This window comes from Chanos chanos, chromosome 2 (genome assembly GCF_902362185.1).
Source record: "Chanos chanos chromosome 2, fChaCha1.1, whole genome shotgun sequence".
Taxonomy (NCBI): domain Eukaryota; kingdom Metazoa; phylum Chordata; class Actinopteri; order Gonorynchiformes; family Chanidae; genus Chanos; species Chanos chanos.
In genome coordinates, this window is record NC_044496.1 from 50,501,943 (window position 1) to 50,528,276 (window position 26,334).

At 41.8% G+C, this 26,334-nt stretch overlaps 1 protein-coding gene across 2 annotated transcripts; it reads right to left on the bottom strand.

Annotated features, from left to right (window-relative positions):
- Nucleotides 1-501: 501 nt before the first annotated feature.
- abca1b (ATP-binding cassette, sub-family A (ABC1), member 1B) lies at nucleotides 502-24,965 on the bottom strand. Of its 2 annotated transcripts, none has more exons than XM_030792627.1 (47): nucleotides 24,900-24,965; nucleotides 23,718-23,811; nucleotides 21,518-21,659; nucleotides 21,153-21,271; nucleotides 17,823-17,944; nucleotides 16,942-17,133; nucleotides 15,533-15,622; nucleotides 13,251-13,491; nucleotides 12,860-12,999; nucleotides 12,547-12,663; nucleotides 12,189-12,383; nucleotides 11,211-11,416; nucleotides 10,955-11,131; nucleotides 10,563-10,785; nucleotides 10,029-10,250; nucleotides 9,492-9,810; nucleotides 9,128-9,302; nucleotides 8,883-9,014; nucleotides 8,613-8,752; nucleotides 8,378-8,515; nucleotides 8,028-8,248; nucleotides 7,776-7,851; nucleotides 7,434-7,636; nucleotides 7,264-7,315; nucleotides 7,025-7,141; nucleotides 6,770-6,918; nucleotides 6,555-6,679; nucleotides 6,294-6,392; nucleotides 5,879-6,163; nucleotides 5,748-5,780; nucleotides 5,522-5,627; nucleotides 5,353-5,433; nucleotides 5,020-5,189; nucleotides 4,750-4,927; nucleotides 4,517-4,632; nucleotides 4,250-4,394; nucleotides 4,036-4,159; nucleotides 3,779-3,908; nucleotides 3,539-3,659; nucleotides 3,334-3,396; nucleotides 3,129-3,235; nucleotides 2,844-2,985; nucleotides 2,507-2,641; nucleotides 1,860-1,963; nucleotides 1,428-1,520; nucleotides 927-1,170; nucleotides 502-667 (listed from the first exon to the last, which is right to left on the bottom strand). In XM_030792627.1, the coding sequence occupies exons 1-47, from the start codon at nucleotides 24,963-24,965 to the stop codon at nucleotides 512-514; spliced, it is 6,825 nt and encodes a 2,274-aa protein (XP_030648487.1). In that variant the 3' UTR covers nucleotides 502-511. The 2 variants fall into 2 exon arrangements, with proteins under 2 accessions (XP_030648487.1, XP_030648495.1); XM_030792635.1 differs by having other exon boundaries at nucleotides 5,353-5,420; nucleotides 5,515-5,627.
- Between the last annotated feature and the right edge of the window lie 1,369 nt (nucleotides 24,966-26,334).

Here is a 26,334-nt window from a genome sequence, read left to right on the forward strand (position 1 = left end):
AGAAAATCAGACAAAATAAATTCAAATTTTTGCAGTTCAGCCCTTGGTCGTGCAAACAATTGTAATTCTTCATCATGAAATTCTGGTCTTACAGTGATAGTAAAGGACCTGGAATTTTCCTTTCATTGGCAGAGACCAACTGAAAATTACATTACGTGTTGAAAAAAATGGAGAGTTCTAGTTTTTTAAAAAAAAAACTACCAAGATATAACTTCCGTGCATACTAGCACAAGAACAAATTAAGGCAGTTATTCAAGTTTAACACTCACTCTCATTGGGGGCTAGCTTGGGGTTCCAGTTTCATCCATGCTAAAACCCTACTGGACTCATTTTTTGCATTGACTTGCATTGTGCTTTTCAGCCATGTGTCTACTCCCAAGCATGCCTCTCAGGGCACACTTGTCTCTGATGAGACAAACAGTAGACAGCAGTGAAAAGAGAAAAAAAAAAGGATAAAATGGAATACAAACTTCCATTGGCTCCAGTTTCGACTTTGGAGAAAGGCACTAGGTCACACATAACTGTCCTTACACTTCTCTTCAGTGTCTCTCTCAGAATGAGCACTAAGTAATGCCATATTCACTACTGCCTCCTTACGCCGCAATGAAACATCTTTGGACTGTTCCAAGTGGTCGTCACTTTGGTCCTTGGCAAAATTAACAAACACCTGTAGGAGAGAACAAGATGCAGAGCAGTTAATACATTTGGCCAGGGGAAAAAAACTGAATTTGACCCATCTCTTGATCCAGGCTCTTTACGAGATCATAAATATACAACTGAACATGTCAAGTTTACCTATACATGTTTTCATGTCAAATATCAAGTTTCTTTGAAATAGGCTACGGAGCACTGCGTGAAAACTCTGCACAGCTAATACACACACACACTGCAGGTTTTACTTCTAAATAATTGCACTGAATTGTTACCTGGTCCAGTGTAGTCTGAGACACTGAATAGTCCTCTATCCGAAGCGTGTCTTTGTTTTTAGCAAGGATGCTGAAGATCCGGGCCAGTGATGTAAGGGATGAGGGCAGCTGGTACTGAAGCATGTTCCTGTGTTTCTCCTTCAGCGTGCTGCCTGGCAGCTCGCTCTCTATGAACTTCATCACTGGCTGCAGGTCAGGGTCTGGGCCCGCAACCCTAAGGATGATCGTGTAACCATCCCCAAACCTGTGAGAAAGGGCAAGAGAGAGTGAGATGATGTAAGTGAGGACAATTGCACAAGATCAAAGACCATCACAGTGAATCTGGAAAACCTCTATTTCATCTGCTTGGATCAAAACTCTCTGCCAGCGTTACCAGAATGAATAACTCAAAACCTGTGCAACATAACAACTAATTACTGTGGAGTTATTGTTATATAACTCTTTCAATCCTTGAGTATTATCAGCGGAGACTGTGACATAAGCTTTGATTTTTGGCCTCACCTGTTCTTTAGGTGCTGAACGCTGCCTAGGCAGCGGAATCTGCCATTGACCATAATGGCCATTCTGGTGCATAAAGCTTCACATTCCTCCATGCTGTGGACACAGAGCACAAAGCAGCAGGTTAACATGGGACTTACGGTCAATTTCTGCCCTCTGGAGATACATTAGGCTAACAGACAGTGCGACTGTATTATATTACCTATGGATCATATGGGAAACAGTAAACTTGTCTTTATAAAATCGTTCAATAGCATTAACATGGGCAATGCCAATGGATTACGTCAGAGAGAAAGTAATATTAGAGCTTTTAGCATGCCCTAAAATATCCAGGCACCAAATGCTTTTGTAGCGCTGGTCTGTAAGACGGGTCAGAAATATAGTTTTAATTATGTATGCTTTAGCAGCGAGGCCATGACGTTTCAGCTGTCTTACCTGTGTGAGGTGAGCACCACGGAGCGACCCTCTTTGATGATACTGAGGATGCAGTTCCACAGGGCTCGCCGTGCTTTGGGGTCCATGCCAGTGGTTGGTTCGTCCTGTCACCAGCAAGACAGCAAGACTCAAGTTAGCCCAGAGGTTCAGCAAGAAACATAACGAGAAAACAAACATCACAAGGAAAAAAGGCATTTTCCCTTCCAGTGCTTTTTCATGTTCTGTTTGGAGGTGAACCAATTCTCTGCCCTAACACTCTCCGTTTAGTGCACGGGCTTAAATGCAACCTCATTTTGAGCTAAACACAGTTCCCTCCACCAGGGCCTCATAGAGAAAACCCTAGAAACAAAGAGCACAGAGTTCTGCCTAATTCCATCCAAAGGGCTGGAGGCAGCCAGCGGGGGGGGAGGTGTTTAAATCTAACTCCCCTTATACAATCAGTGCTGGAATCCTGGCTGGGAGCCCTATCAAACACTGGTCATATGATGCAGGACCCATGTTGTTTTGTTGACGAGCGGTACACAGCCAGCATTCACCTCCTGTGACACAACGGTTTGATCCAGTTGTGTAACAATAGCATATGCTTATTTTAATATGTGTTTGTGCATACAAGTGTTTGTGTGTGTTTTGAGTGCATGTACACATACCAAAAAGACCACTGGTGGGCCTCCTATCAGGGCCATAGCCGTGGACAGTTTGCGCATGTTTCCCCCGCTGTAGCTCCCCGCTTTCTTGTCCACATACTTCACCAGACCCAGCTTGCGGATGCCCCACTCTGCAACCTGAAACGGACGCATCAGGTCATTCAGGGTACAGCATATGTTGAGCAACATCTATCCAAACTTAAATCCTCTCTAAAACTCCAAAAACATCTTTAAAAAAAAAAAAAGACCCTTGTGGTTTTAGACAAACAGGCCTTTTTTATGGAGAAAAAAACAAACAAGTTTTATGTTGCTGTAGTCTTTAAGTCTTTGGTCTACTCACGTCACAAACTTCTTTCTCAGGAACACCTCGCAGTATGGCGTAGAATTCGAGGTGTTCGCGTCCTGTCAGCAGGTCGTTAATTGCATCAAACTGCGGGCAGTAACCCATGTTCTGATGCACCTCATCAATTTCTCTCAGAATGCTGTCGGTCAAAGAAAGTTAAATGTCAGTCATACCTGAATAGGATGATTAACGCAAAAATAAATCTGCCATCTGTGGGAGTTTCATCGCTGAGGTAGAGTGGGATTAGCCTGAGAAAAGTGTAAACATGTTGAAAAGTCTCACCTCTTCCCGGCTAGGAAAGCCTCTCCACTAGTGACAACAGAGTCTCCAGTCAGCATTTTAAATGTGCTAGTTTTTCCAGCTCCATTCACACCCAGCAGGCCAAAGCACTGTAGCAGGAGGAAGAGAAAGAGAGTGGTCACTTAAAGGTCGACCAGAGCAGTTATGCATTTGGAGAAGGTCAGTGGGAAGTAAATCCGTAGCTTACCTCTCCTGGAGGAATTCCTACACACAAACGGTCCACGGCTGGTTTCTGTTTCCTCTTATAAACCTGTAAAAACACAGCCACAGTACAGGATGGGTCTGAGGGGGCCATCAACTTACAAATTTTTTTCAATAAGACTGGACAGATCAGATGGTAAAGATGTAAGACTTTAGGGTTCTCTGATTGTACACTGAGGTTCTATTCTGACCTTAGTGAGTTGGCGGAGTTCCAGGATGTCCCCTTGGCCTGCTCCACTCATAATTCTCTGCCTCTCTCGTGCAACGTCTTCATCCTCTTCCCCAACAGGACTCAGCTTGGCACTCAGAGGTCTGAAAAGCAGCGAGGATTAGTCACTCATTCATGCTCTTTCTTTTATCGTTTGTTTGCCTGAGACATTTTAATGAAAGACCCTTCCAACTTTTCTGTGTTTTTCTCATCTTAAACGTACCTGGGCTTGAAGAAGAACCTATACTGGATGAGGACAGTGATGATGAAGAAGACTACTCCTTCCAGAGCCATGGCAAAGAGGTTCTTGCCAACCATGTCCCACTCTAGGGGAGAACGGAGGCGGTTCTCACCTGTGAAAGGAGGCGAAGAATATTTAGAGGGAGGGTACACTGCACTTTCTGTATTTTATATATCATTACCTCATAGAAACCGAAGTGTTATACTATATATCAAGAGTAAAGGGACGAATGGTCTCACCAAATCGCTCCAGGGCATCGGCCATGGCCTGGTTCTTTACCATGTCGATGAGGCCTCTTCCCAGACAGAAATGAGGGAAGATCAGGAGGACGTTTTTCAAAATGTCATTGATGCCACCAATTTCCTAAAGAGGAGGAAGATGAGGGTAAGAATGAGTTTGGTTTCTCTAACTGAACCACCTAAGGCATCATAAGTTAAGGATAGGGACACTTACATGATTACCAAAGAGTTCCATGACAAAGGTAGAAATACTGCCATTAATCCCGATGAGGATGTTCACACTGGTGAGAACAACATACGCTGTGCTGGGGATCGTGAAAAAGAACGAAGCTGGGTACATCAAGGGGGTGATGGACCATCTGAAGAAGGAGACACAGTAACATCAGCAAAACATCCATGCGGAACAAATGGTGGTGACACAGTACCGCTCGTACTAGAAAACACCCTCTGAATCAACGGACAGCTGGTCAATTACACTCACCCATACAATAGAAGCAGAAGGGCCAAGGCTGGCAGATTGGTGGAGGAGACGTAAGCTTTTTGTTGGAAGCAGACGAAGATGAGGATGACCAGAGTTGCAGGTACTACATAATTACACTGTGACAAACACAAGGACATCCAGAATGCATTAGAACGCAAACACAGGAGCAGCACTGAATTTAAGACTCGGGTATCAGTTAAGCCGGTGTATGTTCGCACCGGTGTGATACTCACCATATCCCAGATAAAGTTGGCCACCCAGTAGAGAAAGGGCTGCACTCCACTGATAAACTGCATGTGCTTGGCTTTGTTCACTCGTTCCTGGATGAGGAAGACCACAAAACTGGCTGGCACGAAGGACATGGCGAAGATCACGCAGATGGACACTAGCACATCCACTGAAGTTGTTACTCTGACAGAAAACAAAAAGTTAAAATTCATAAGATGTTGGCACAAACAAACAAATTCAAAAGAATCACTAACGTTCTGACTCATGATACTTACAATGCCACCTGAGAAAGCTGCTCCTTGGTCAGATTCAGAGGGTGGTTGTGGGCAGTAATGCCAAACTTGCTAGGATCTTTCTCAGGGGGCAGATTGGCACGCAGTATGCCATTATTCATGACATTGAGGAAGGCTCCAATACTGTGCCAGCCTTTGTTGTTGAACCAGATCTGGGAGAGAGAGGGAAAGATGGCATAGAGGATAAGAATAATGGTACAAAGACTCACTCATGTGATATACTGACCGAAAATAGACTTAATTTTTTTTTTCCCTCCAGTAACCTTATTGTTTAGAACAAAAATTGGAGCTGAAAAAAAAAACCTTCAGACCCACCTTGACATTATTCTTTGTGTCCAGTCCATTGATGAAAGCTGACAGGCTCTTTAAAAACCGGTCAGCAGCTGTTCCTGTATTCTGGTGAAGGAGGAGATAAGAAATTCATTAAGTACAGTGCTTAAAGTTACATCCAGATCTTGGAGAAGGGTAAAAATCCGCTACTTACCTTGTCCAGATTGAAGATCTCCCTCACCCGATGGATAGCGTCATCAATCTCCTCAGCTGGTGGAAGTACTTGAGTGCTCCTAGCTCCCAGAGAGAAACCTCCATATCTGTACGAAACAAAACCAAAACAAAATTGCTAACAGTTCAATGAAAAGCAGCACAGGGCAGTTAGCTGGATCTCAATATTGATGACATATTGCTAAAGAGATAAAAGATCTGAACCATACCTGAATTCGTTTACCCATATCTTGTTCTTCAAGCTGTTGAAATAGAGGGTTCAAGAAATCATTTGAAATGAATGCAGAAGAGTACGTATTTGTGTGTCCAAATTTAAAACAAATGTACTTTGGCTTCATACCTCTTCCCGATAATCTGAGCATAGGTCTTAACCAGGTAGTCTGAAATATTTCTTCCAGTTAGGTTTTGCAGAGTGTCTGTTGCACTGATCTTTATCTGTGGAGGTGGAAGGCCTCCTGCACCAGCAGGGCATTCTGGGAGCATCTTCTTCTTGCCATCACAGCTGCACTGGCAGGCAGGGGAGGGATCTTCCATGGTCCAGTTTCCTGTAGTAAAGATTTCCACCACACTTTCTGGGACCTCTGGTATAGTCCAGTCCTCATCACCCATTGTACAAGGAGCATCACTGTCATTAAACAGACAAAGACAGATCGCAGGATATGACTTAGATGAAGTAAACTCACGTGTGGCATTCACAAACTTTATATCGCATTACTTTTTCTTTGGATAATGGGAGACTGGTGGAGTTTACTTACGGTATTGGTTCTCCTTCCATACAACGTGTACCAAATCCAGGACCATCCATTAGAGCTCCCAGTAACTTCTGTGTACTGGCATCTTCAGGGGCATCATTGCTATTAGAACCATAAACAATGTTAATTCTCATTTTCATTTGTAGATCTTATGCTATCTTCTAACTTCTCCAGTAACACTTCTGTCATCTTCTATAGTATTCCAGGATAAAGCTGGCAACATTACTATATTGATCAGGATTGACAGAACTGTGCAATAAATACCTGACAAATGTAAACTGCTCTTCATACATCCATGGATGCAAAGCCAGACTAGGGTACTTTCCAAAGGGAGGTACAATGAGGCTGAAGACCAACGCAATGCACACAAAAACAGCAGGTAGAACAATCTGGAAGGGAGAAGGGAGATTACATCACTACTCTGCACACAAAGGCACAAAATCTTTACATCTTTCAACATCGTGATCCTGAACTTATACCTGCGCAAAGAATCCTTTCCTTGATCGTCGAGCATACAGAAGTCTCTTCCACAGCAAGGCCACAAACTGCTGTCTCTTCAGGGACCATCCTTTAACCTGGTACGAGCCTTTGCCGTCAACACCACTCAAATAATCTGTTTCTCTGGACTCTGAAGGAGGAAAACATTGAATGGTAATTAGAGACAGGATCAGACTGACTTTGCACTTTAAATCACTGGTTGTATTGGTCGACTCATGCTCATATGGAGGACTTACCAGGGTCAGCATCAGAGTCATTGTCACCATTGTCATCCTCTGTCTGGGGTTTGAGACAGCTCTGATGATCTGCTCCAAAGGCATGTCGTCTGTGTCTCCTCACTGGGAGGGTACCATCTATACAAACAGCATAACAATCATGAAACCTGTTCATCAGGTTTTCTGGCTTATTATTTGTTTTATTTTGTTTGTTTGTTTTTTTTACCATTTTTCTCAGCTGTAGGAAATAAAAGCCTTACCTGAGATTATCTCAGTGTCAACTCCACTGTCTTCTGCCACTTTCAGGAATATCTACAAAGACAAAAACATAGTTCATACCTTCTGTTAACATAAAGTGCCAACTACTGCAGTGCCACCTTGTGGCTGTCACATGGCTGTTAATCACCAAGGGGCGACAGTTGTGCCATACCTCCTCAAGGGTTGTGTCTGAAACTCCGTAGCTGGAAATGCCTAGATCCGACAGGCGGTCATCCATGTCGTGGAATAGCTCAACAAAGGCTCCATCCTTAGCTGACTCGTAGGGTAAAACATAGGTGATCTCATGGCCCAGGTCCTCCGCCAATCGTGCATTAGGGACGTGTTTTAATATTACACTGGAGATAAGCGACACATCTGCAGAGGAAGTAGCTGAGTGGGATTGGGAACATACTTCATGACAAAAAATTTTTTACAATAAGATTTTTGGCAATAATTAAAAAAAAAAGTTTTTTCTTCTGTCAACTAGTCAACACTTTGTCAGAAGTAGACTTACCAATAGCAGTAGCAGCCTCACTCTCATGATCACTGCCCAGCCCAGCATCAGAACTACTCTCCGATGCATCGTCATCCTGTAAACAAAGACAAATAAACATTCTTTTACACTCAATTACTCACTCTCATCCAATCAAAATTAAGCAGTCAGTCAAAATGGCTCAGAGCACAGTCGATATCTGCACCCATTCCGAATTAGAAAAACCCCCCCAAAAAAAACAACAACAAATGTGGTTTTAGACCTTACCTTTACCTTCTTAACTTCAGAGACAGTGCTGCTAGAGTTCCTGCAGGAGCTGAGGGAGGACTCTGGATCCTTCTTGACCAACGTGAGGTAGTAACCTGTACCGAGCTGGGTCTTCAGGAAGAGGGAGGAGCCCACGCAACACAGCTTGCCATGGGAGATGATGGCAATGCGGTCGCCCAGGATGTCTGCTTCATCCATGTGGTGGGTGGAGAGGATGATGGTACGGCCTACGGGGGAAAACGCGATAACGTTACCTGTTGTTCCTTACTTACAACAGACACGTGACACGTAATTCAGTCTCATAAAACATATCTGCTCAGATAATCAGGATATATATGGGCTAAGATAATGATTACCTGCTCGGTATTTCAGCAGAAGGTCCCAGATGCCTCTCCGAGCGTAAGGATCCACACCGGCAGTGGGCTCATCCAGGATGACAACTTTGGATCCGCCAACAAAGGCGAGGGCCACTGAAAGTTTCCTCTGCATACCACCTTAAAGAATGACAAAATATGAGTTAAGTACTCCAGTGAAAGGACAAGGCCAAACATGTAGTCACTGAACTCTTCTTTGTGTCTTAACATTCCTCACCAGAGAGCTGGCTGGTCCTGGATTTGCGTTTGTGAGGCAGGCCGGTATCGCACAAAATCTGTTCCATCTCTGCCTTCACCTCCTCCTCAGATAAGCCTTTTAGACGGGCATAGAACCAGATGTGCTCTTCAACCGTCAGCCTGGAACGAAAAACAAAGCACAAGCAGGTCAGACTATGATATGTATTATACACGCTTCATTACTGGTGAATTCCAGTTTATTTATTTTTTTCCCATGTGGATCAGAGGAGTAGCAGATGAGAGCACTCACATGCTGAAGAGGACATTGTGTTGGGGACATACTCCTAAATTCTGTCTGATAGCGCTGAGTTCAGACCGGATATCCTTTCCCATAATGTACGCGGTGCCAGAGGTTGGAGGGAAAAGCCCTGTCAGGATCGACCTGAAATGGTTGTTAAAGATGAGTCACCAAGGGTCATTTAAGTTGCTTTTCAATATGTATTATCTGACTGTATTGTTAGCAAATGGCAAAGCTGTCCAGATTTCTGTCCTTACATGGTAGTGGTTTTTCCTGCTCCATTGTGACCAAGGAAAGAGGTGATTTGTCCTTCATAGAAACCCAGCGTTAGTCCATCCACAGCAAGCTTTTTGCCATGGCGATACACCTTCACCAGATTCTCAATGTAGACACCAGTCTTCAAGTGATTTGGCTCCTCCTCCATGCACACAGCTTCACATACAAACGCAGAACAGTGAGTTCCAAAGCAAAGTGACTAACACATCTGAGCCATTTAACTTTCATTTTATGAATCACTTAGTAAAATACACAGTTAAGTGCTACTAATACCAATTTGGTGTTATGCTTCACCACGCTGGATTAAATAAATTAAAAAAAAAGATAATGGAAAGCTGGTCTCACCTCCTGCGTTGGCCTTCTTGCCCGCTGTGATAGCAGTGTTGCGTTGGTTTCCCTCCCCAAACCAGTAGGACTTGGTGAAAGGGAAGTACCAAGGTCTAGGGATGCCATATTGACCTGGAAACACTGCCTCAATGTACCATGTCATTACCCCATAAAGGAAAGAATCAAAGTACATTAGGACGAGGCAGGTGGTTAGGCTATAGTCGTCTGCTTCCACGGGGCTGGAGAAGAGGTTGTCCCATTGAATGCCTACTCCCTGCTCTTCAAAGAGGGCGAAGTACTCACAACCAAACCCAAATGCCACAGGTGACAGTAGGCTCTGAAGAGAAAAAAAAAAGAGAGAGGATCAGGACCAAACGAGTTTCATATCTTTGTAAACATTTTCAGGTAGAGCAAGTACCACTATAATTTTACTTTGTAAACATTGTAGTGCTCTTACATAATTAAGATGACATCATAATTACAAAATTCACAGTATCAGTAAACATCCACACGTCTGATAACTTTTACTGTTTGTCACAGAGGTTGTAAACTCACAGCAATGACTTTGGCACCAAACCCCACATAATCCTCCCAGGCCACACACAGTACATAGGGCAGGTAGAGGGTGAAGTAGATTATTCCGCCGCATGCGGCTGCCAGGTTGGCACGAGCGAATGCTGTGCTGATAAGGAAACACTGCATGATGGTTACCACTGCAAAGGAACTCAAAAAGAGAAACACCACTCCAGGGTCACTGTGAGGAAGGAGGTTCCCCATCTGCAGAAAGGAAAAACAACACAACACGCAATCATTATTTTTCATATTACTAATGTCCGACACCAAATAAATTATCATTCAATAAATTGTGACCTCAGTTGTAACTCCACAGTAAACAACAAAAAAAACAACCGAGTAATTTAATAATTAATTAGAATACAGGTTAGGATTCAGGATTTCCATTTTATTATCATTTTTATACCACAAGTGATGATTTTATATCAGTACAGTACAATATCTTTTTAATGAATAGTGGAGACAGTGCAGTTAAAGCGGCGATGATGCAACGCAGCTTCGAGGTCTGTAGAATACCTTCAGCAGTAGTACCAGGAGACCAGCACTCATGAGCAGAGGAATCAGGCTACTGATGAACCAGCTGAACCACAAGATGCCATTGTCCAGTCCCATGATCCTCATGGTTTCTTTAAGGCGGGCCTCCTTCTCGTAGACAACGCTCTTAATGATAATGGCCACAGAGTACATCCAGGCCAGGGTCATGAAAAGGGGCATGGACCGACTCATCACACGCAGGAAACTACAGAGAGGGAATGGGGTCAAAAGGTTATTTGTGTGGGGACAAATGTTTATGAAAGAATACTTTCATTTTACCTCTACAACAGGTGAGCAGCCAATCTGGTAATAAACTCTTTCTACAGTAAGAAAGGAAAAATGAACAGATGAGTAAAAAAAAGTTTTTAACTCACATGTCATCCACGTAGCAGGGGTAAGGCATTTGCTGAATGTAGACACCAGTCTTCTCCTTTGTTCCTGTTATTGCTCTGATGATGCTGTGCTCAATAACATCTTGAAGGTAAGAGAAACCACCCCAGATATAACGCATGTCCTCGAAGGGATCGGCTCTGGGACCAGGGTCCCAATAGCTAAAACAAAGAAAAGTCACCTCATTAGCACCTCACCAGAGACATGGAACTTACAGAAACAAAAGGAGCAATGACATACCCATCTTTGATCTTGTTGGTGCGCTCTACATTGTCAATGTCCATGCGGATCTTGTAGTTGACATGAGGGGGCAGTTCAGAGCTATTGGCGTCGATGTCAGGAAACACAATGCCTGCCCAGAACTTCCTGTTATCTAGCAGTGCCATAGAGTCGTTCACTAGCTTTTCCTCAGAGCTCACAGGCTCCAGCTTATCCAGGTTCACACACTGTAGAGACAGACAGACAGTGAAACTCTCCTTCACTGGTCCAGGTCAGGACTTAATTGTCAGCTATAAACTTCCAGTCAACTAATTTGTAAACAGACTAATTTGTAAACACGTTGGGTGATTTGAAGTAAGTTGTCTTTATGGGATTAAAATATCATTTGAAAGATAGAGCACATGCTGTTGGCTTATTTGAGTCCAGACAGGATGTGTAAATTAGAGAAGACGCCTATTTGTTTTCTTTCTCGGGCCCCTACATCTTCTTTTTTTCCATGTAAGACCCAAAGACAATTGACTGTAGCATTAACACAAGAAAAAGTTTATTGGAACTCCTATGAAAATGCTATTTCTTTTGGATACATTAAAAATCTGACTTATAAATGAACAGACTCTTTCCAGGCTCTGTGTAAAATGGCAGTCTGTGTCTAGTCTCTGACGACCAGGAGCAGTCGTGTAAAATCTCTTACTTTAAACTGAGTTAGGGGTCTGTTTTATCTTCCTGTTTTAGTTTCACTTCTTCTTAGGATCACGTCATCCTTGCACACCACTGGACAGTGGTATGAGCAAAACACTTACAGGAACAATAACTCACAGTCATATATGACACACAGATTTAGCCCACTCTCGAAAAGTCAAAAACGCAACCCAACGGACCAAAAGAGGAAACTGGATGTCAGCAGGAACATGCAGAGAACTGTGTGACTATGCTGTGATGTTCACTTGTAAAGTTATGTGTGTGTTTGAGATGCTGGCAGAGATACAAACTGTCGCTGACCTCCATAAATCGAGAAATGCTCATAATAGCTTGGTCAGTCTCGTTGAAGACATCCCTCCAAGTGAATGCTGTTCCAGGTGGACGTATGTCTTCAGAGTGTTTGGACAGAAAGCTGGACACATCCTCTACGTTCCACTGTGTGCCTGTCAGCTGAGCATTGAAGAAACCAGCAGTGATATTGTTCTTGAGTAAAGTCTGCAAATAAGAGAAGGAGAAGAACAATTTAAATCTAAATACAAAAGATAACCGCAACAACACACTAACTGACCGAATGTGATGAATCAGTGTGTATACAGGTGGAACAAAGAATTCGAACTTAAGCTGTGCTTGCTGCAATAAGAGGAATGGGCAGACATACCCGCAGTAGATCCATCTCTTCACTGTTCTCCATAAAATTCCAGATCTTTGGCCGTGATTCCTCCCACATACCTCCCAGGTCTCTGAGGACGCCTAGTTCCTGAAATGTCCTGTTCACCTGAGACAGAATGGACAGTGAGACAAGAGCCTTTGTTTGTTCATTCAGTGAACAAGTAAACCCTCTTTCAACAAAGAAATAGACCTAGAAAACAAAGTTTAGTTTGGCTGAACTCTTAAATCCCTAACACTCAATCATAATCATTATATTCTCCATGATTAGAGTGTTGAGTGTCGTCAGAGTGTTGTTCTCTCACCTCTTGGATAATCTTTTGTGTGGCTGGAGTATGAGGAGTATACAGGATCTTCCCCATAAGCAGAGGTTTCAGAGCCCTCCAGATCATTCTAGAAATTGGGCTGGTCTCCATGTTCTTCATCAGATTGTTACAGTAAGGGGCTAGAACAGCAGAGTTAAGAGTGACTTTACAGAAGATCCAAAGCTAATAAAGATGTTGTTTATGTTTAGCAGTACATAATATGAACCATGAGTGAAAGCAAAATTTCCACACGTGGGAAGAACTCAAAGGTACACCTATTCTATTTATATACCCAGTAAATAAATTATTCATATGCTGCGTAAGACTTTAAATGACAGTGGATGGATAAAAGGTTGTAATAACATGGTAGGTTTTGATAAGGAGGCCTTACTGGAGGTGTTGTCATAAACAGAAACAGGCTCCTCATCACTGGTGTTGTGGTTGCCAAACAGAGCCTTGTAATTGCTGTCCTCATACCAGTTGAGGGATTTGATCTTGAGACCGCCACCTTCGGGGTGGCCACACACAATGCGAGATACAGCCTGGTACATCTGGCTAGGGGATCCAGTTGCGTTTTGTGTCAGAAAAATGATCTCATTCCGTAGGTCAATCCAGCTCCTCATGCTGGCCAGCTGGAAATAAACAATGGGGAACAAGTTACCTTTACTGGAAACCAGTGCACAGCTTATTCTCTGAACCAGGTTCATTTGCTACTGATAAAGAGGAGCATTCTGGGTATGTGAAACTAAAATGTACCCCATGTAACCCACAGTGGATACTAGCAATTTCAATGTAAGACAGTGTCTCGACAAGTAGGAGAAAAGTGTCTCTACAATGAAGCGCTGCTGTGATGAGGGAGTGACTGCCACAAGATCAGACAATATCAAATTACTTCAGCCTATTAAACAGAGGCTTGAAAAGCCTGTTTCGTTACGTAAATCTCACCAATACGCATAAGATCAGAGTTTCCTGCTGCATAAAATGTAAATGAAACAAAATAAACACGTGCACGCTGACAGTTCCCAGAAAGTTGACACGTGCTTAAAATGCCTGCTCTTTCCTCGTACCCTGTTTTCCTCACAGAATCACGTACAGACAGACAACAGTCGGGGCGACAGGAAAACAACTGGCATGGGAGGAAAGGGCTATGCCAGGACAGAACAAACCGATGACAAAAGGTTGGACGTGCGGCACAGAACGGGAGGCTTGCAAAAGCCTCTCTGTCAGTGAGGGTTAAAAAGCACTAGCCCTCTCCCTTCACACGGAATTGAGTCAGTCAGCCACATCAGCAAGCGGCCCTGTCACATGTTTCTAATTTTTGTGCAACAGCATTATGGAAAAGGAGGGCGTGCGGGACAGCGACAGAACGAAAAAGAGAAGGAGGGAAAGAGAGAGAGCGATGAGAAAAGAGAGGTAGGGGAAACAGCTGCTGTATTGTCCTGTGTCTAGAACAGACGTTCTCAACTTTAACACAGAGAGAGAGAGAAAAAAAAAAAATCAAGAAACAAATATGCTTGGCTGGCCAATAATATCTCAAGTCTTTGGACCTTATACTGGTGTCAGCTCACAGGTTTCTTTGAGGTTTCCTAAACGGAACGCGGGGCAAAAGGGGCAGCAATCTCACGCTGAAGAGGGATTATTAAAGTTCACAGTTAAATCCTACTCCAGGGTTTACAGCTAAAGAACTGTACAGAAGAGAGTTCAGAGTTCTGAATGTTTAGCGGCTGTATTGCCGATTTGGTTTCTTTCTCCATAAATGAAAGGCTTTTTTTTTTTTAGACAGGCAGTTATGTCCTCTCGCCCACCGGTGTAAAACGAATTCCCTTAAGTACATTTGAGTACATGCTGGCTGCGGTTCTCCAGAAACCTTTCTCTCTCCTTTGCTTGTTCAGCTGTGCATAGCTGTAAATCTCCCCAGCTGAGCTGAAACAAACGTGTCCCTTATTGTCCTTACAGCTACAGCTCAGCTGGCAGTCAACAGCACCACAAAAAACCCACAGCATGAGGACTCATCACACACAGGCACGCCATGTGACACCTTTACTGCTGAGGCAGACGCAACACAGTTGTTGTCGTCACTGAAGTGGGACTCATACTGATAGGGTAATATTAGGTTATCTAATGCACTTTGGTACACATAGGGCCCAATATGACTGACATGACATGGAGGGGGGGGGGGGGGGGGTTGTTTGTTAAAAAAACATTAGCCTGCAGACAGCAAAAATCAGTTCTGAAGGGTTCATGGAGGTTATGTACAGCAGACTGAAATTTCAAAGTACAAAAGAGGAAGAGGATAAAAAGAGAACAATTTAGAAATGTCTATGGAAAATGCTGGTGGGGCCCCAAGCAATGACAGGAAAAGCCCCCACTGGCGTTTTATCCCATACATCTGACATGTTTTTAGTGTGGGCCTCAGCCAAACAACATATTTTCACTGCGGCTAAAGTAACTGAAGTTCAGTTTTAAACTTCAGTTTCCTATGTCCTAAAGGAGGGTGACATCTGGGTTTTCAAACAATTATCTCGTCTATGTATAAACAATCGGTCACGTTCTACACAAAATCAAGAGCTCCGACCATGTTTACAGGTAGTTTTATCATAACCTTTGTATATGACGTCCAATTTTAGAGACAGATTCTCTTAAACAGTGTAAGAAGGGGAAAATGAACCTTACCTCCACCGCCAAAGACCCAAGGCTCTCCAAAAGGTTGTCCGTAGCCTTTGCAACATGACGCACATCATTAGGGTTTGATCTTAAGTCCAGCTACGAGGAAAGCAGAAAGGGCAGTTACAAACACGAGAAGGTACGAAGAAAAGGCCCAAACATGAAAACGATCTCCAATTCTATAATTAAATTCTTAAATTAGGTCTTAAATGACCATTTTGAATTTGCTATTCACATTAGCAAACAACATACATGCAATACCACAACTGGCTTTGTGTTATCTGTTCTTTTCCAGTCTAAAATGATCAGGTTGTAAAGGTGAAAAGTGAATACACTTCGGTGAGGACTATGTTTGGTGATTATGGAGTGGACAAAACAATCGGAAAAAGATGATCAAAGTTCGTGCTGATGAGATCTCAGGCTGTAATTTGAAAAAAAAAAAAAAAAATCAGGTAACAAGATTACTCTAACCTAGTGCTTTAAAGTTTTGGGGGGGGTTGTTTGTTTTACTGTAATATTTCAATTGCAGAACTGTAAAATCAATTTAGTTCATCGAATACAATGTCAAGATATCTGACTCTGGCTCAGTACCTTAAATGACACTACGGAAAAAAACAAAGCCACTAATATTATACTATGTATTTGTTCTATTCCGAGTACGTTCACTGTCAAATCAACAGGCCTCAGCTCCCAAGAGAAAATGCTTCTCCTCATTTAATTACACACATTTGATGAAAACACTGTTTGATTAAGTGATCCATACCATTCAATTATTACTGAGTCACTGATAAACTGGCCCGGTCATGCTGTATGAGAGAACGTGACATTTCACTGCGTCTTTAATAAACCCACGCAAGCTTAAGTTGAAGCTGCTATGACTGGACCCTTTTCTAAAACATGACTTCAGGCTACATGTTAAACTAGGTGTGTCTGGACAAGCACAAACAAGCCTCCACCTACACTGGGCTTCTTCTCCTCTTTCTTTATCTCTCTGGAGGTTTTTTTTCCGCTGCTGATATTTGTTTATTTCATAGCAGAGTGCATGTCAATGATTAAATCACCTGATTATGTTCAAAAACAACAGTAGTCAGAAATGTTTGTGCTAGGACAGAATAGGACACGTGGTGTGATAATCCCCCATTTCTTGATGTGTTCATTAACTTTTTGGGCGGGGGGGCTATCTTTCACACACCAACAATCGTCAACAGGGTCATCACCTCACAGAAACACATTGTGAATGACTTAAACATCAGTTAGTAAGTTAAGATTTTTTAATCAGAATTATGCTTTGCTGTCTTGAGTTACATCAGGTCCTACACTTTGAATTTAGTGATTTCTGAAATCCTTGAAAATAACAAATCTAAAAGACCTCAGAAAAGCATAACAATACTTTCACATTTGTGATCAAAACAACTTACCCTTATGGGCTTCAAGAAATCAAGGTTAGACATGAAATGTTTCTCAGCTTGATTCAGCCAGTGGTTGGGGGACTTGCAGATGATATCTTGGGCAAGCCATGCCACCTCCCTATCTGAAATGGCCACAAACTCCTCCAGAGTGGAAGTATTGCACATGTCCCTCAGGTGGACACCAAAGCCTTTGATCAGTACCTAGAAAACCAGGGACAAAGTGATAAGAAAACAGAACACAAACAGTTGACACATGTGTCCACAAACACTGGATGTCTGACATACATGTGACAGACATACACACACACAGGGAGAGGGAGACAGGCAGACAGACTGACAGACAGACAGAGAGACAGAAACAAAAACAGAGAGAGAGAGAGAGAGAGAGAGAGAGAGTGAGAGAGAGAGCGAGAGAGACAGAGAGAGAGAGAGAGAGAGAGAGAAAGAGTGTAAAGGAGGACCCCACAGAGGACGTTGTCTCAACTCATAGCCTTAAGGCATGGAAGTGTGAAAGTGTTCTGTTCCGCACTTGGCTAAACTGCATATTCTGTTGTAATTGTCCAAACGACATGTCGTGTTAATAACATCTGTTTCACACACAATAGCAGAGGTATGTGGAGATTTGTCCTACATAGTGTAACGTAAGAGGGTCAGTGTGGATGCAAGTCCTTCGTTAACTGCACTACATTCTATCAGATTTGACCTAGAAAAACAACAAGCCTTGTCCTATATACGTAGCCCATGTGCAATATAGGCTGAGCTTGAGACATCATTCGCAAATCAGCGTTGTAAATTAAGTGGGCACAAGGTTATTTTAAAGAGTCAGTAGTCAAACTCAAGCATTTTCACACAGATTATTGTGGCAATTAAATGGTTATTTAAATGGGTACCTTTTCTAAGTTCACTTTGGCCTCCACAATTTCGTGAACTGCGTGATCTGAGAAGGACGCATTTGATAGCAGGAATGTGGACAAAGTCTCATTGTCTTTGAGGAAGTCTTTAAGCCTGAAACCTGAGGAAGACAAATGAACAGATTTAGGAGACAGCCATGAGATGCTTTTTTTTTTCTTAAATAACCACAGCTTCATAATAGCCTGAGTGCTCAGTTTTCTGCAATACGACCAGATCTTCATTCTCCACCGTACAATTTAAAGATTAATTCCGGATAATCTATCCCCTTTCCCTTAATTTCTTCAAATTTGCATTCCACTTTTACACTTTTGTGAAGTAGTGCATGTGCTCACTTGCAAAATACCAAAGGCATACTCATTCAGGTGCACAACCATTCACAATGTGAACTGCAAACTGCCCTGTGCTTGGATTTAGTTTCATTTATCTTCTGAAGTTCAAATGCGTGTTTAAGCAGGCACTGTCATGTGGTTAGCATGGGAGTGGAGGCAGACAAAGGTTGTCCTTTTGGCTGACTATACCAGCTAACCCTGGACTGTATTTGTTGCTGTATTTGAACATTCAGGAACATGAGACATAACGACCAAACATTCTGTGTTCCTTTAAATCTGAAAGATTAAAACATCAAACGATTCTACAAAAAAATGATTTAAACAAAATCAGGGAGAGGTCCTAACTGTGCACGTAGTTAAATAACATGTCTTGACGGATATGAAGAAATCATCCATGGCGGCTGATAATGTTCGAGTCTCTCCACTGTCGGAACCACAGTTATCTGGTGTTGGTTAGCCTCAGCTCTTTATAACCTTGTTGACTCTTTTATGCTGTCTACCTGAAAACACCTTCAAGGCAATATAGAACACGTGCAACCTGAGGATACCAGGCAGTGAAAAGTGTTGGAACTTACACCTCACAACTACGCAGCTGCTAAAAATGTCACCCCACATAGTCCCACTGTCTCCCAACTATCCCGTGTCCCCCTTTCTCTTAACCATGAGAGAAACAAAAGATGGAAGTGTACCCAACCCCCCATCCTGATGGGGAGGGGACAGAACTCCAGGAGGTGGTAGATTCCAGAGCCATTAAACCCCTACCCTGATTATCGCTCCTTTGAAAAAAAAAAAAAAAAAAGGAAAGAAAAAAGTATGTGGGGGAAGAAGTCAGATGAGGTTTCTGGGAACAATGGCAAACACGTCGTCTCCCAGGGTCGCAATGTCTCCGCAAAGTTTGAGGTCGCTATCACAAGGATTTTGGTCAGAATGAGACACTGTGCAGTAAGAATGGGCAAATGCAACAGCAATATCATAAAATCATTCCAACCATTCAGTTTCAGCTTACAGGGACTACAGTATTTACCTATGTAGAATGTGGAAGGACAGCTACAGGTCTAAGTAAATGTTTGGGTCTTCTTCATACTCATTTAAGTTAGTTAGTTTACTTAGCAACTTTACTTAAACAGGCACTACTTAGCACTTATTTTTGTGATAATTTATGTCAGAGAGAACACGATAGCTTCAGATCATGGGTTTATATAGAGACCCAGTTACTTACTTCAACTTTTCTTGCTCTTGTGTCTGGTCTAATACTGAACATAGAGGTGGTACTTAATACCACAGACAGGTCCTTAATGGCTACATGCTTGGTTTGTTTTCTGCCTCTCTTGGAAGTTGTTGTGGATAAAAGCGATTGCTAAATGAATTGATGTAAATGTAAACATAAAAGCAAAATGTTTTGTGACATAGCTATAAAAAAATAACCAAAAACATATCCACATACTATGTGGGTGGATGTAACAGTATTATACATCCAGAATCACACTCTTGTGAAATGTACTAACCAAACACAGGGTAACACGTGAGACAATGATGAATGAAACATAACGTGGATGTTTGTTTCACAAAAAGACAAAATCCAGCTCCCAAGCCAATGTTAACAACATGTCTGTACAAATGAAAGGGCACTGTCTGTAAAAACGAAAAGCCCTCATGAATCTTTGCTAAACTCTTTTGTATACTTCACTATCCTTTTCCATGGCTGGAGTCTGGGTGTGGGCAAGTCCAAACGGAAGACTAGCTAACAACTATAGCCACCATCACGCACTCACTGACCCAAACACTTTCAAGTGTTCAGCCATTCGTTTGGAAGGCCAAAAAAAAAAAAAAAAAGACAAAAAAGGATTTGATCCCAGCAAGAGGAAACCTGAAGAACCCCAACAATACCTTGAAAGCCATTTCAAACACGCAATTTTACAAATATGATTGTGACAGCACGTTTCCTACAGATCTCTTGTAAAAACAAAGCCTGCATTTTCTCTGTCACGGCCCAAAACGGCCAGTGTCTGAATTGACTGTAAAAAAAAATGTACAACATCTTAGAACTTATCAAACATCATTTTTGGTCCCGTGTGTGCGTGCTGAAACAGTTGACTGCACTGTGAGTTATAAAGTATGAAGGAGTAATGTGGATAAGCTGATGCTATCAGAGATAGAATATCTTGTGAGAGAAAGACTTTATCAGTCACTGAAGGACATTAAACTTCTTTTAGGTCGCTCTCTACAGAATGAACTCAACACAAGGGTCTGAACTGTAGCATCTACCAACATACGAGCATCTCAACAATCAATAAACAGAATTGCGGCCGCAACACATATTGAGAGGATACTGAGAATTAAAACCGTTTCTTGAGATAGCATCAGGCTGAACACGTTGTTCAGTGACAAAAATCACACAACCCCCCCACTGAAGAACATAATAACATGGGAAAATAGAAAACAACTGAGTGCAGATGATGTCATCGTCTCAGGGCTAAGCTCCCTTTGCTTCCATTAGGCTGTTTAATGTGATTTAAAACTGCTTAGAGTATGAGGAAATGAAAGCAGACAGGAAGAGCTGTCTTCTCACACATAACGGGAACATTCAGATTGCTGAGCAAGTACACCACTCAAGGGGGGGGGGGGGGGGGGGGGGGGGGGGGTGGGGGGGCAGAATGAGGTGCAAGGCCAGGAAGAATGAGGTGTGTTAAAAGTTTCCTCCTGATTCTTGTGTCAGTTCCAAAGCCCACCTATTGGCCTGTCACAACAAGCCTAAAAGATACCTTAAACCACCCACCAGCTCTCTGTCAGTGGAAAATTTTCACTTGCAACAACCCCCTGAGTGAAAAAGACTGATGTCTCTTTGGAGAGTACATCTTTGGAGAGCTGAAAAATTGATTATGTAGCCCTGTCAGGGCATAGTGCCGTTCAAACAAGATTTGAAAGTATAATATATGTGAGTCTAAACCCATGAAAGCCTAGGATAAGTTTAATGCTTACCTGAGGTGTTGTTCTGCATAGTCTTGACTGCTTGGATTAAGTCCTTAAAGCGTTCCAGACTCTTATCATTTTGACTGTATAGAAGAATTTTCTTGACATCAGAAAACAGACGGGAGATTCTAAAAACAAGGAGGGAATAAAAACAAACAACTTACAAACAATGGCATGCTTACACTGCAATGTACACTGCACAAAAGAACATACAATTTGAGCATTCCCGTAAAAATGCAAATACATGTTTAGTGGCGCCTTTGTAACACAGTCGGAGTTGATCGCATTTGAAATATTTTTTTTTTAATCTAAGGATCTAATTCACATAATAAAGTTTGATTGCTGAATTTCTCTTTGTCGGTAACAGGGCTCACATTGAATCGTTGAAGTTGCCAACCACACCAGGAGACTCTCCGGGGGTAGGGTGGCGAAAACAGGGGTTGTTGGCATTGCAAACAATCCCCTGGATCCAGGGCAGTGTACCTGCAGACGGCATGGCTTTGTTGGGGAAATGACCTGGGGGAAAAAAAAAACCCTATAAGCAAAATCCCATTATATGAAAGAAACACTGAACATAATTTAATAGAGGGTATAAATAATTTACTCATGTTCGAGAGAAAAATCAGTCAGTGTTCCATTCACCTCTATAGATCCATACATTACTCAGTTTTTCTAAATCAAACCTTCTACGTTGTTTCAAAGCCTTAGTTATACTCAGTTAGGGAAAACCTGCAGATGGAAGATTTTGACACTGAAGCAACTGTATCAGTTTTAAGACCTTGGAGTCCTAAACATTAACATGCCATACGAACCTATGGCATTTCTTTTATATTCATATGGAATACTGGTACACCTGCACGGAGACAAGTCAGATAGCCAGTGTGTTCCCTGTGATTGTGTTATCTTGGGGCCTCAGAAGAGCTAGCAATCATCAGCTTCTGAGTTTGGTTTCGTGGAGGATGCTCCTTATCGGAGTTGGGGGGGGGGGGGGTGATTGCCTAAGCACTGGGTAAGACCCTTGCCCCTAAGTTTCTACCTCTTTCCAAGACAATCACTGTTATTTGTATGATGAGTCAAATATACAGGTCTGCTATCAGCCAACCTTAAGACTGCCAACTGGTCCAAGCTTAGCACAACACAGATAAGATAAACTATGAAAAAGGTTGGAGTATTGAATTCATGGTAAGTGTAGAAATGTTGCAACACACACCTAAAGTTATTTTTGACTATACTTGTGGTCTATAGCACTTCTTTTTAACATCTAAATAGTCAGAATTCAGATGTTTGTGGGTCTGTTAGACCAATTCTAATGTTTGTTTGTTCTTAAATTCAAAAATCGCTTCTTAATGGGACTATGCAAATTCAACTTCTCACCATTTGTCTCTGATGAGTTGCAACATGCCCAGACTCACATGATTCACAACAAAACTATTTCCGTGTCATCACACAAACCAACACTAAGGAGAACTGATATACCATACTGTTCACCACGCACTTCCTCCTTTTAAGCTCAAACACACACATATTCAACAAGAGCCCATAGAATACTTATGAGAAAGACAGTCAATTCTTATAAGCGTGACTTAAAAGAAAATGACATGTCTAGTTACGCATAGGGGCAGACACTTAAATTTAATTTTTATTTACCTGTAAAGCAATAATATGTCGGTATGGCAGGGCATATGCTAAAAGCAAATTCTGCAGGTGTCATTAAAAGAGTGCAAAGCAATTATATAAGGTACGTGTGCTTGTTGTGCAGATAGCACTGGCACATTCCCGCTGACCTCTTAATATCGCTTCTATACAGAACTTTGACAGAGAGATTACAGGGGCAATAAGGACATCATGAAATCTCAAACATAATAAAACCATGTGATATTTCAGTTAGAAATCATTATTACCCAGAACGGCCATCTCAGTGTCACTGTGTAATCATGGCAACTTTCTAAAATGAATACTTGATTGATGTTCCTGTGATTTCTGACGTGAAACACTGATAATGTGATTTTGAATGATAATTTTCAAAAATATTGTTTATGTAATATAAAAGCAGACTTTTATTTCTGGTGAACATTTAATACATTTAACTAAGTCATCCAAAAGGCCTGTGGCAAGAAGGTGTGATCCTCTGACACTTCCATCTGGTTTTATTCCCTGACATTTCCTTTAATTATTGACCAGTTTGTTAACATATCTGATAAAGCACATTATTGGAGTAGATACACAGTTGATGAGTGAATGGCTCATTCATTTTCACATTTCAATGCCAGAACAGGTTTGCTCTGATAAAAGGTCAATGTGACATATTTTCATGTCACAGAACACGATTACTACCACAGAAAAAAAATAATTATCACCGACTCATGAAAAGGGGCCATCTCAAGACTGTTTTTGAATTTCACTCTCACTTCAGGAACTGGGTAATAATTTAGAGTATGATTTCACCTCCTAAATAGTAGGTATCATATGTATCAGTGGGCATCAGCGCTCTGTGTTCAACTCATCTTCACAACATCCATTTGTACAGTAGGTTGTAAACAGTGTGGATAACTTAGTTATTTAGCGTTGACTTACATTCATGTTGCTCATACGGTGGGTAGTTCAGTCTTACAGCGATCAGGATAAAGAAGATGAAGAGAGGCCACACGACTTCAACCAGCAGCTGGAGCTACACAAACAGACAGGGCAGAAAAACAGTCAGCATTTTTTTCTTTTCTTTTCTTTTTTTTTTTATCCTGAAGTGCACACTGTGGAAGCCATTTATACCTCCTCTGAGGATTAATGCTAGTCCTTCGCTAATAGAGCTTTCAGGCAGATACAATCCAACCAGAGTCTGCTAGGCTGTGGATCCTGTCTGCCTCACCACTCTACAGCAGTTACATTATGGACTCTATGGTCAGCTTTTATTAACAACATTCATTAATAATACATGATAGACATCGACCTGACATCAATATTAAACAAACAGACACATTGAGAGCAGACCAAGAACTGTCCAGTGAGTTTGCTCCTGTTCAAGAATAATAATTCATTTAGACAAGGCGTAATTTAATATACAGATAGGATGCAGAAGAAGTATCACAACATCTTTGACACCTCTGGGTGTGTCGATCTGATCAAATAGCAAAGTCTGTCAGACTGACAGTGTGGCTATCAAACACTGGCACATACAAGGAGCAGGGGCTATGTAATGAGCTGCATCTGAAAGGGTTTTGCAAATAAGTTAACCTCTACTGGTAATCCAGTGACACTAAGACAGAGTTAGCCTTAGAGATCTGTCTTCGTTCTCCTTCTGCATGTAGCGGGCAGTGGAATCTTTCTGTAAGTAAAGCCTTGCAGGTTGACTTTTCTACTTCTAAGGCTCAGATAAGATCTCATTTACAGATATCGGGTTTATTTAAAGCAATATTCACTGGTTTTGAGATGCTGAGATCATGAGCGAAAATGATGTGGACAGCGTAACAAATACACATTCTAATTTACAACAATGATCATAAGGTGAAACCAAATATCATTTTTGTTCTCAGACAATGCCACTGTAAAACAGCGGTATGCTAATCTAAAACACAAATATTTAAATAATACTGTGAGAGACTGTAAAACATGATAATAAAGACTTTATGAGTATGCAATAATATCATATTCTGGTTAAACAAATACCACATCACTTTATACCCTTAATATCTCTTTAAAGCTTCGGTACCACATTGTGGTGAGAGAGAGAGAGAGAGAGAGAGAGAGAGAGTCTGCTCTTACTGTTTGTCTCCTTCTGTAAGTAAAGTTCTTCCACAGCAACAGGGCCAGCTGAGTAGAGACAGACATCTCGACTCGACGACCTCCTCGCGCTGTGTGATCCAGCTCGTAACTGCAATGACACACGCTGGTGAGGCAGAGTTAAGAAAAAAAGGTAACCAAGTGCAACCAGCGAGCGACTCAAAGGTCCGGGACAAAGTGCAGCCACCTATCTGTCCCACTTAGATCACGTCTCCCTTTTTCTGCTTCCTCTCCATCGGAAATGCTTTCCTCTGTTTTCCCAGAATTCAAGGGAGTTGTAGACTTCTGACTGATTGGATAGTCATTATTCAAAGAAAAGCATTTCACGCTTCGTTACTATGTCTGGCCGAAGCACAACAGGACAGAACAAATCTGAGAAACTGACTTATGCAAATGTCACTATTCAAATGCACACTTAACAACCTGTGGGCCATCCTCACCTCCAGGTTCTCATTGTCTGAAGTGATTGTGCTCCAAACTGTTAATCAGTGATTAAATCAGTCCCTACACAACCAAATCAACCAAGGTCTGAGTTGAATTTTCAAGTAATTTACTGTAAGATTTAAGGAGGGATTCTCTTTGCCATGCCAAGTAGCCTAACATGGTATAACAAAAAAAGTCCACAAATGTCAAAAACAGAGTAATTACTGATTTCACAATGGAAAAATCAAAGGAATCACTCAAATGTCAAATGTAACGTAACACAAACAAATTCACACTACTTTACAGCAAAGTCAGAAGGTCGTTCAAACACCTTACACATACATACACATAACTTTGAAATTATAATTTTGAAATCTGCTTGACCTGAAATGTGATTCTGAATACTCAGCAGTCTCTCTTATTTCCTAACATACAATCAGACTCCATGCTGATGTACATCTGCTGATAACTTATTATCTGACATTATCTTTATAGATGACATATAGACCAATAAATCATTGCATAATTACATATACATGCATCATATATATGTGTATATATATATACATTCATCCGATTAGTAGTTTTGTGAGCGTGATCCTCAGAGGCCACAACGATAACAAAAAAGAAGGCAGAAATGATAAGGCTTAATCAGTACGCTACAGTCAAACAAAATTTTATGTTCCCAGAAAAGCTGCCTATGTACGATAAAGGTCTAAGAGGAATCGGGAATGATGTATTAGCTCTTTCCCACTTCAAAGAATTTGCAACTCCCAGGTACCACGACCCTGGTCTCACCGTGAGTTGTTACAGTAGTGTTTATACACGTTCAACTGTCTACTCCAGCTCAGAACAGCTACGTCAAATCAATTTGTTATTATAAGTAATTCAAATATTTCACCAGCTGTGTTTCGAAGCACCTCTAAAACCCCTAAGTTAAAAGTAACACAGAAGACACTAGAATCTTGTTACGAACTTCAACAGGGCTACTGAC

Excerpts from the sequence above, each read along its gene's own strand:
- abca1b (XM_030792627.1), bottom strand. The coding sequence starts at position 24,965 with ATGTCTGTCTCTACTCAGCTGGCCCTGTTGCTGTGGAAGAACTTTACT. Across the intron at positions 21,660-23,717 it reads ACCGTATGAGCAACATGAAT|GTCATTTCCCCAACAAAGCC; the intron begins GTAAGTCAACGC and ends TTTTTCCCCCAG. Across the intron at positions 3,660-3,778 it reads AGGTTCTTCTTCAAGCCCAG|ACCTCTGAGTGCCAAGCTGA; the intron begins GTACGTTTAAGA and ends GCTGCTTTTCAG.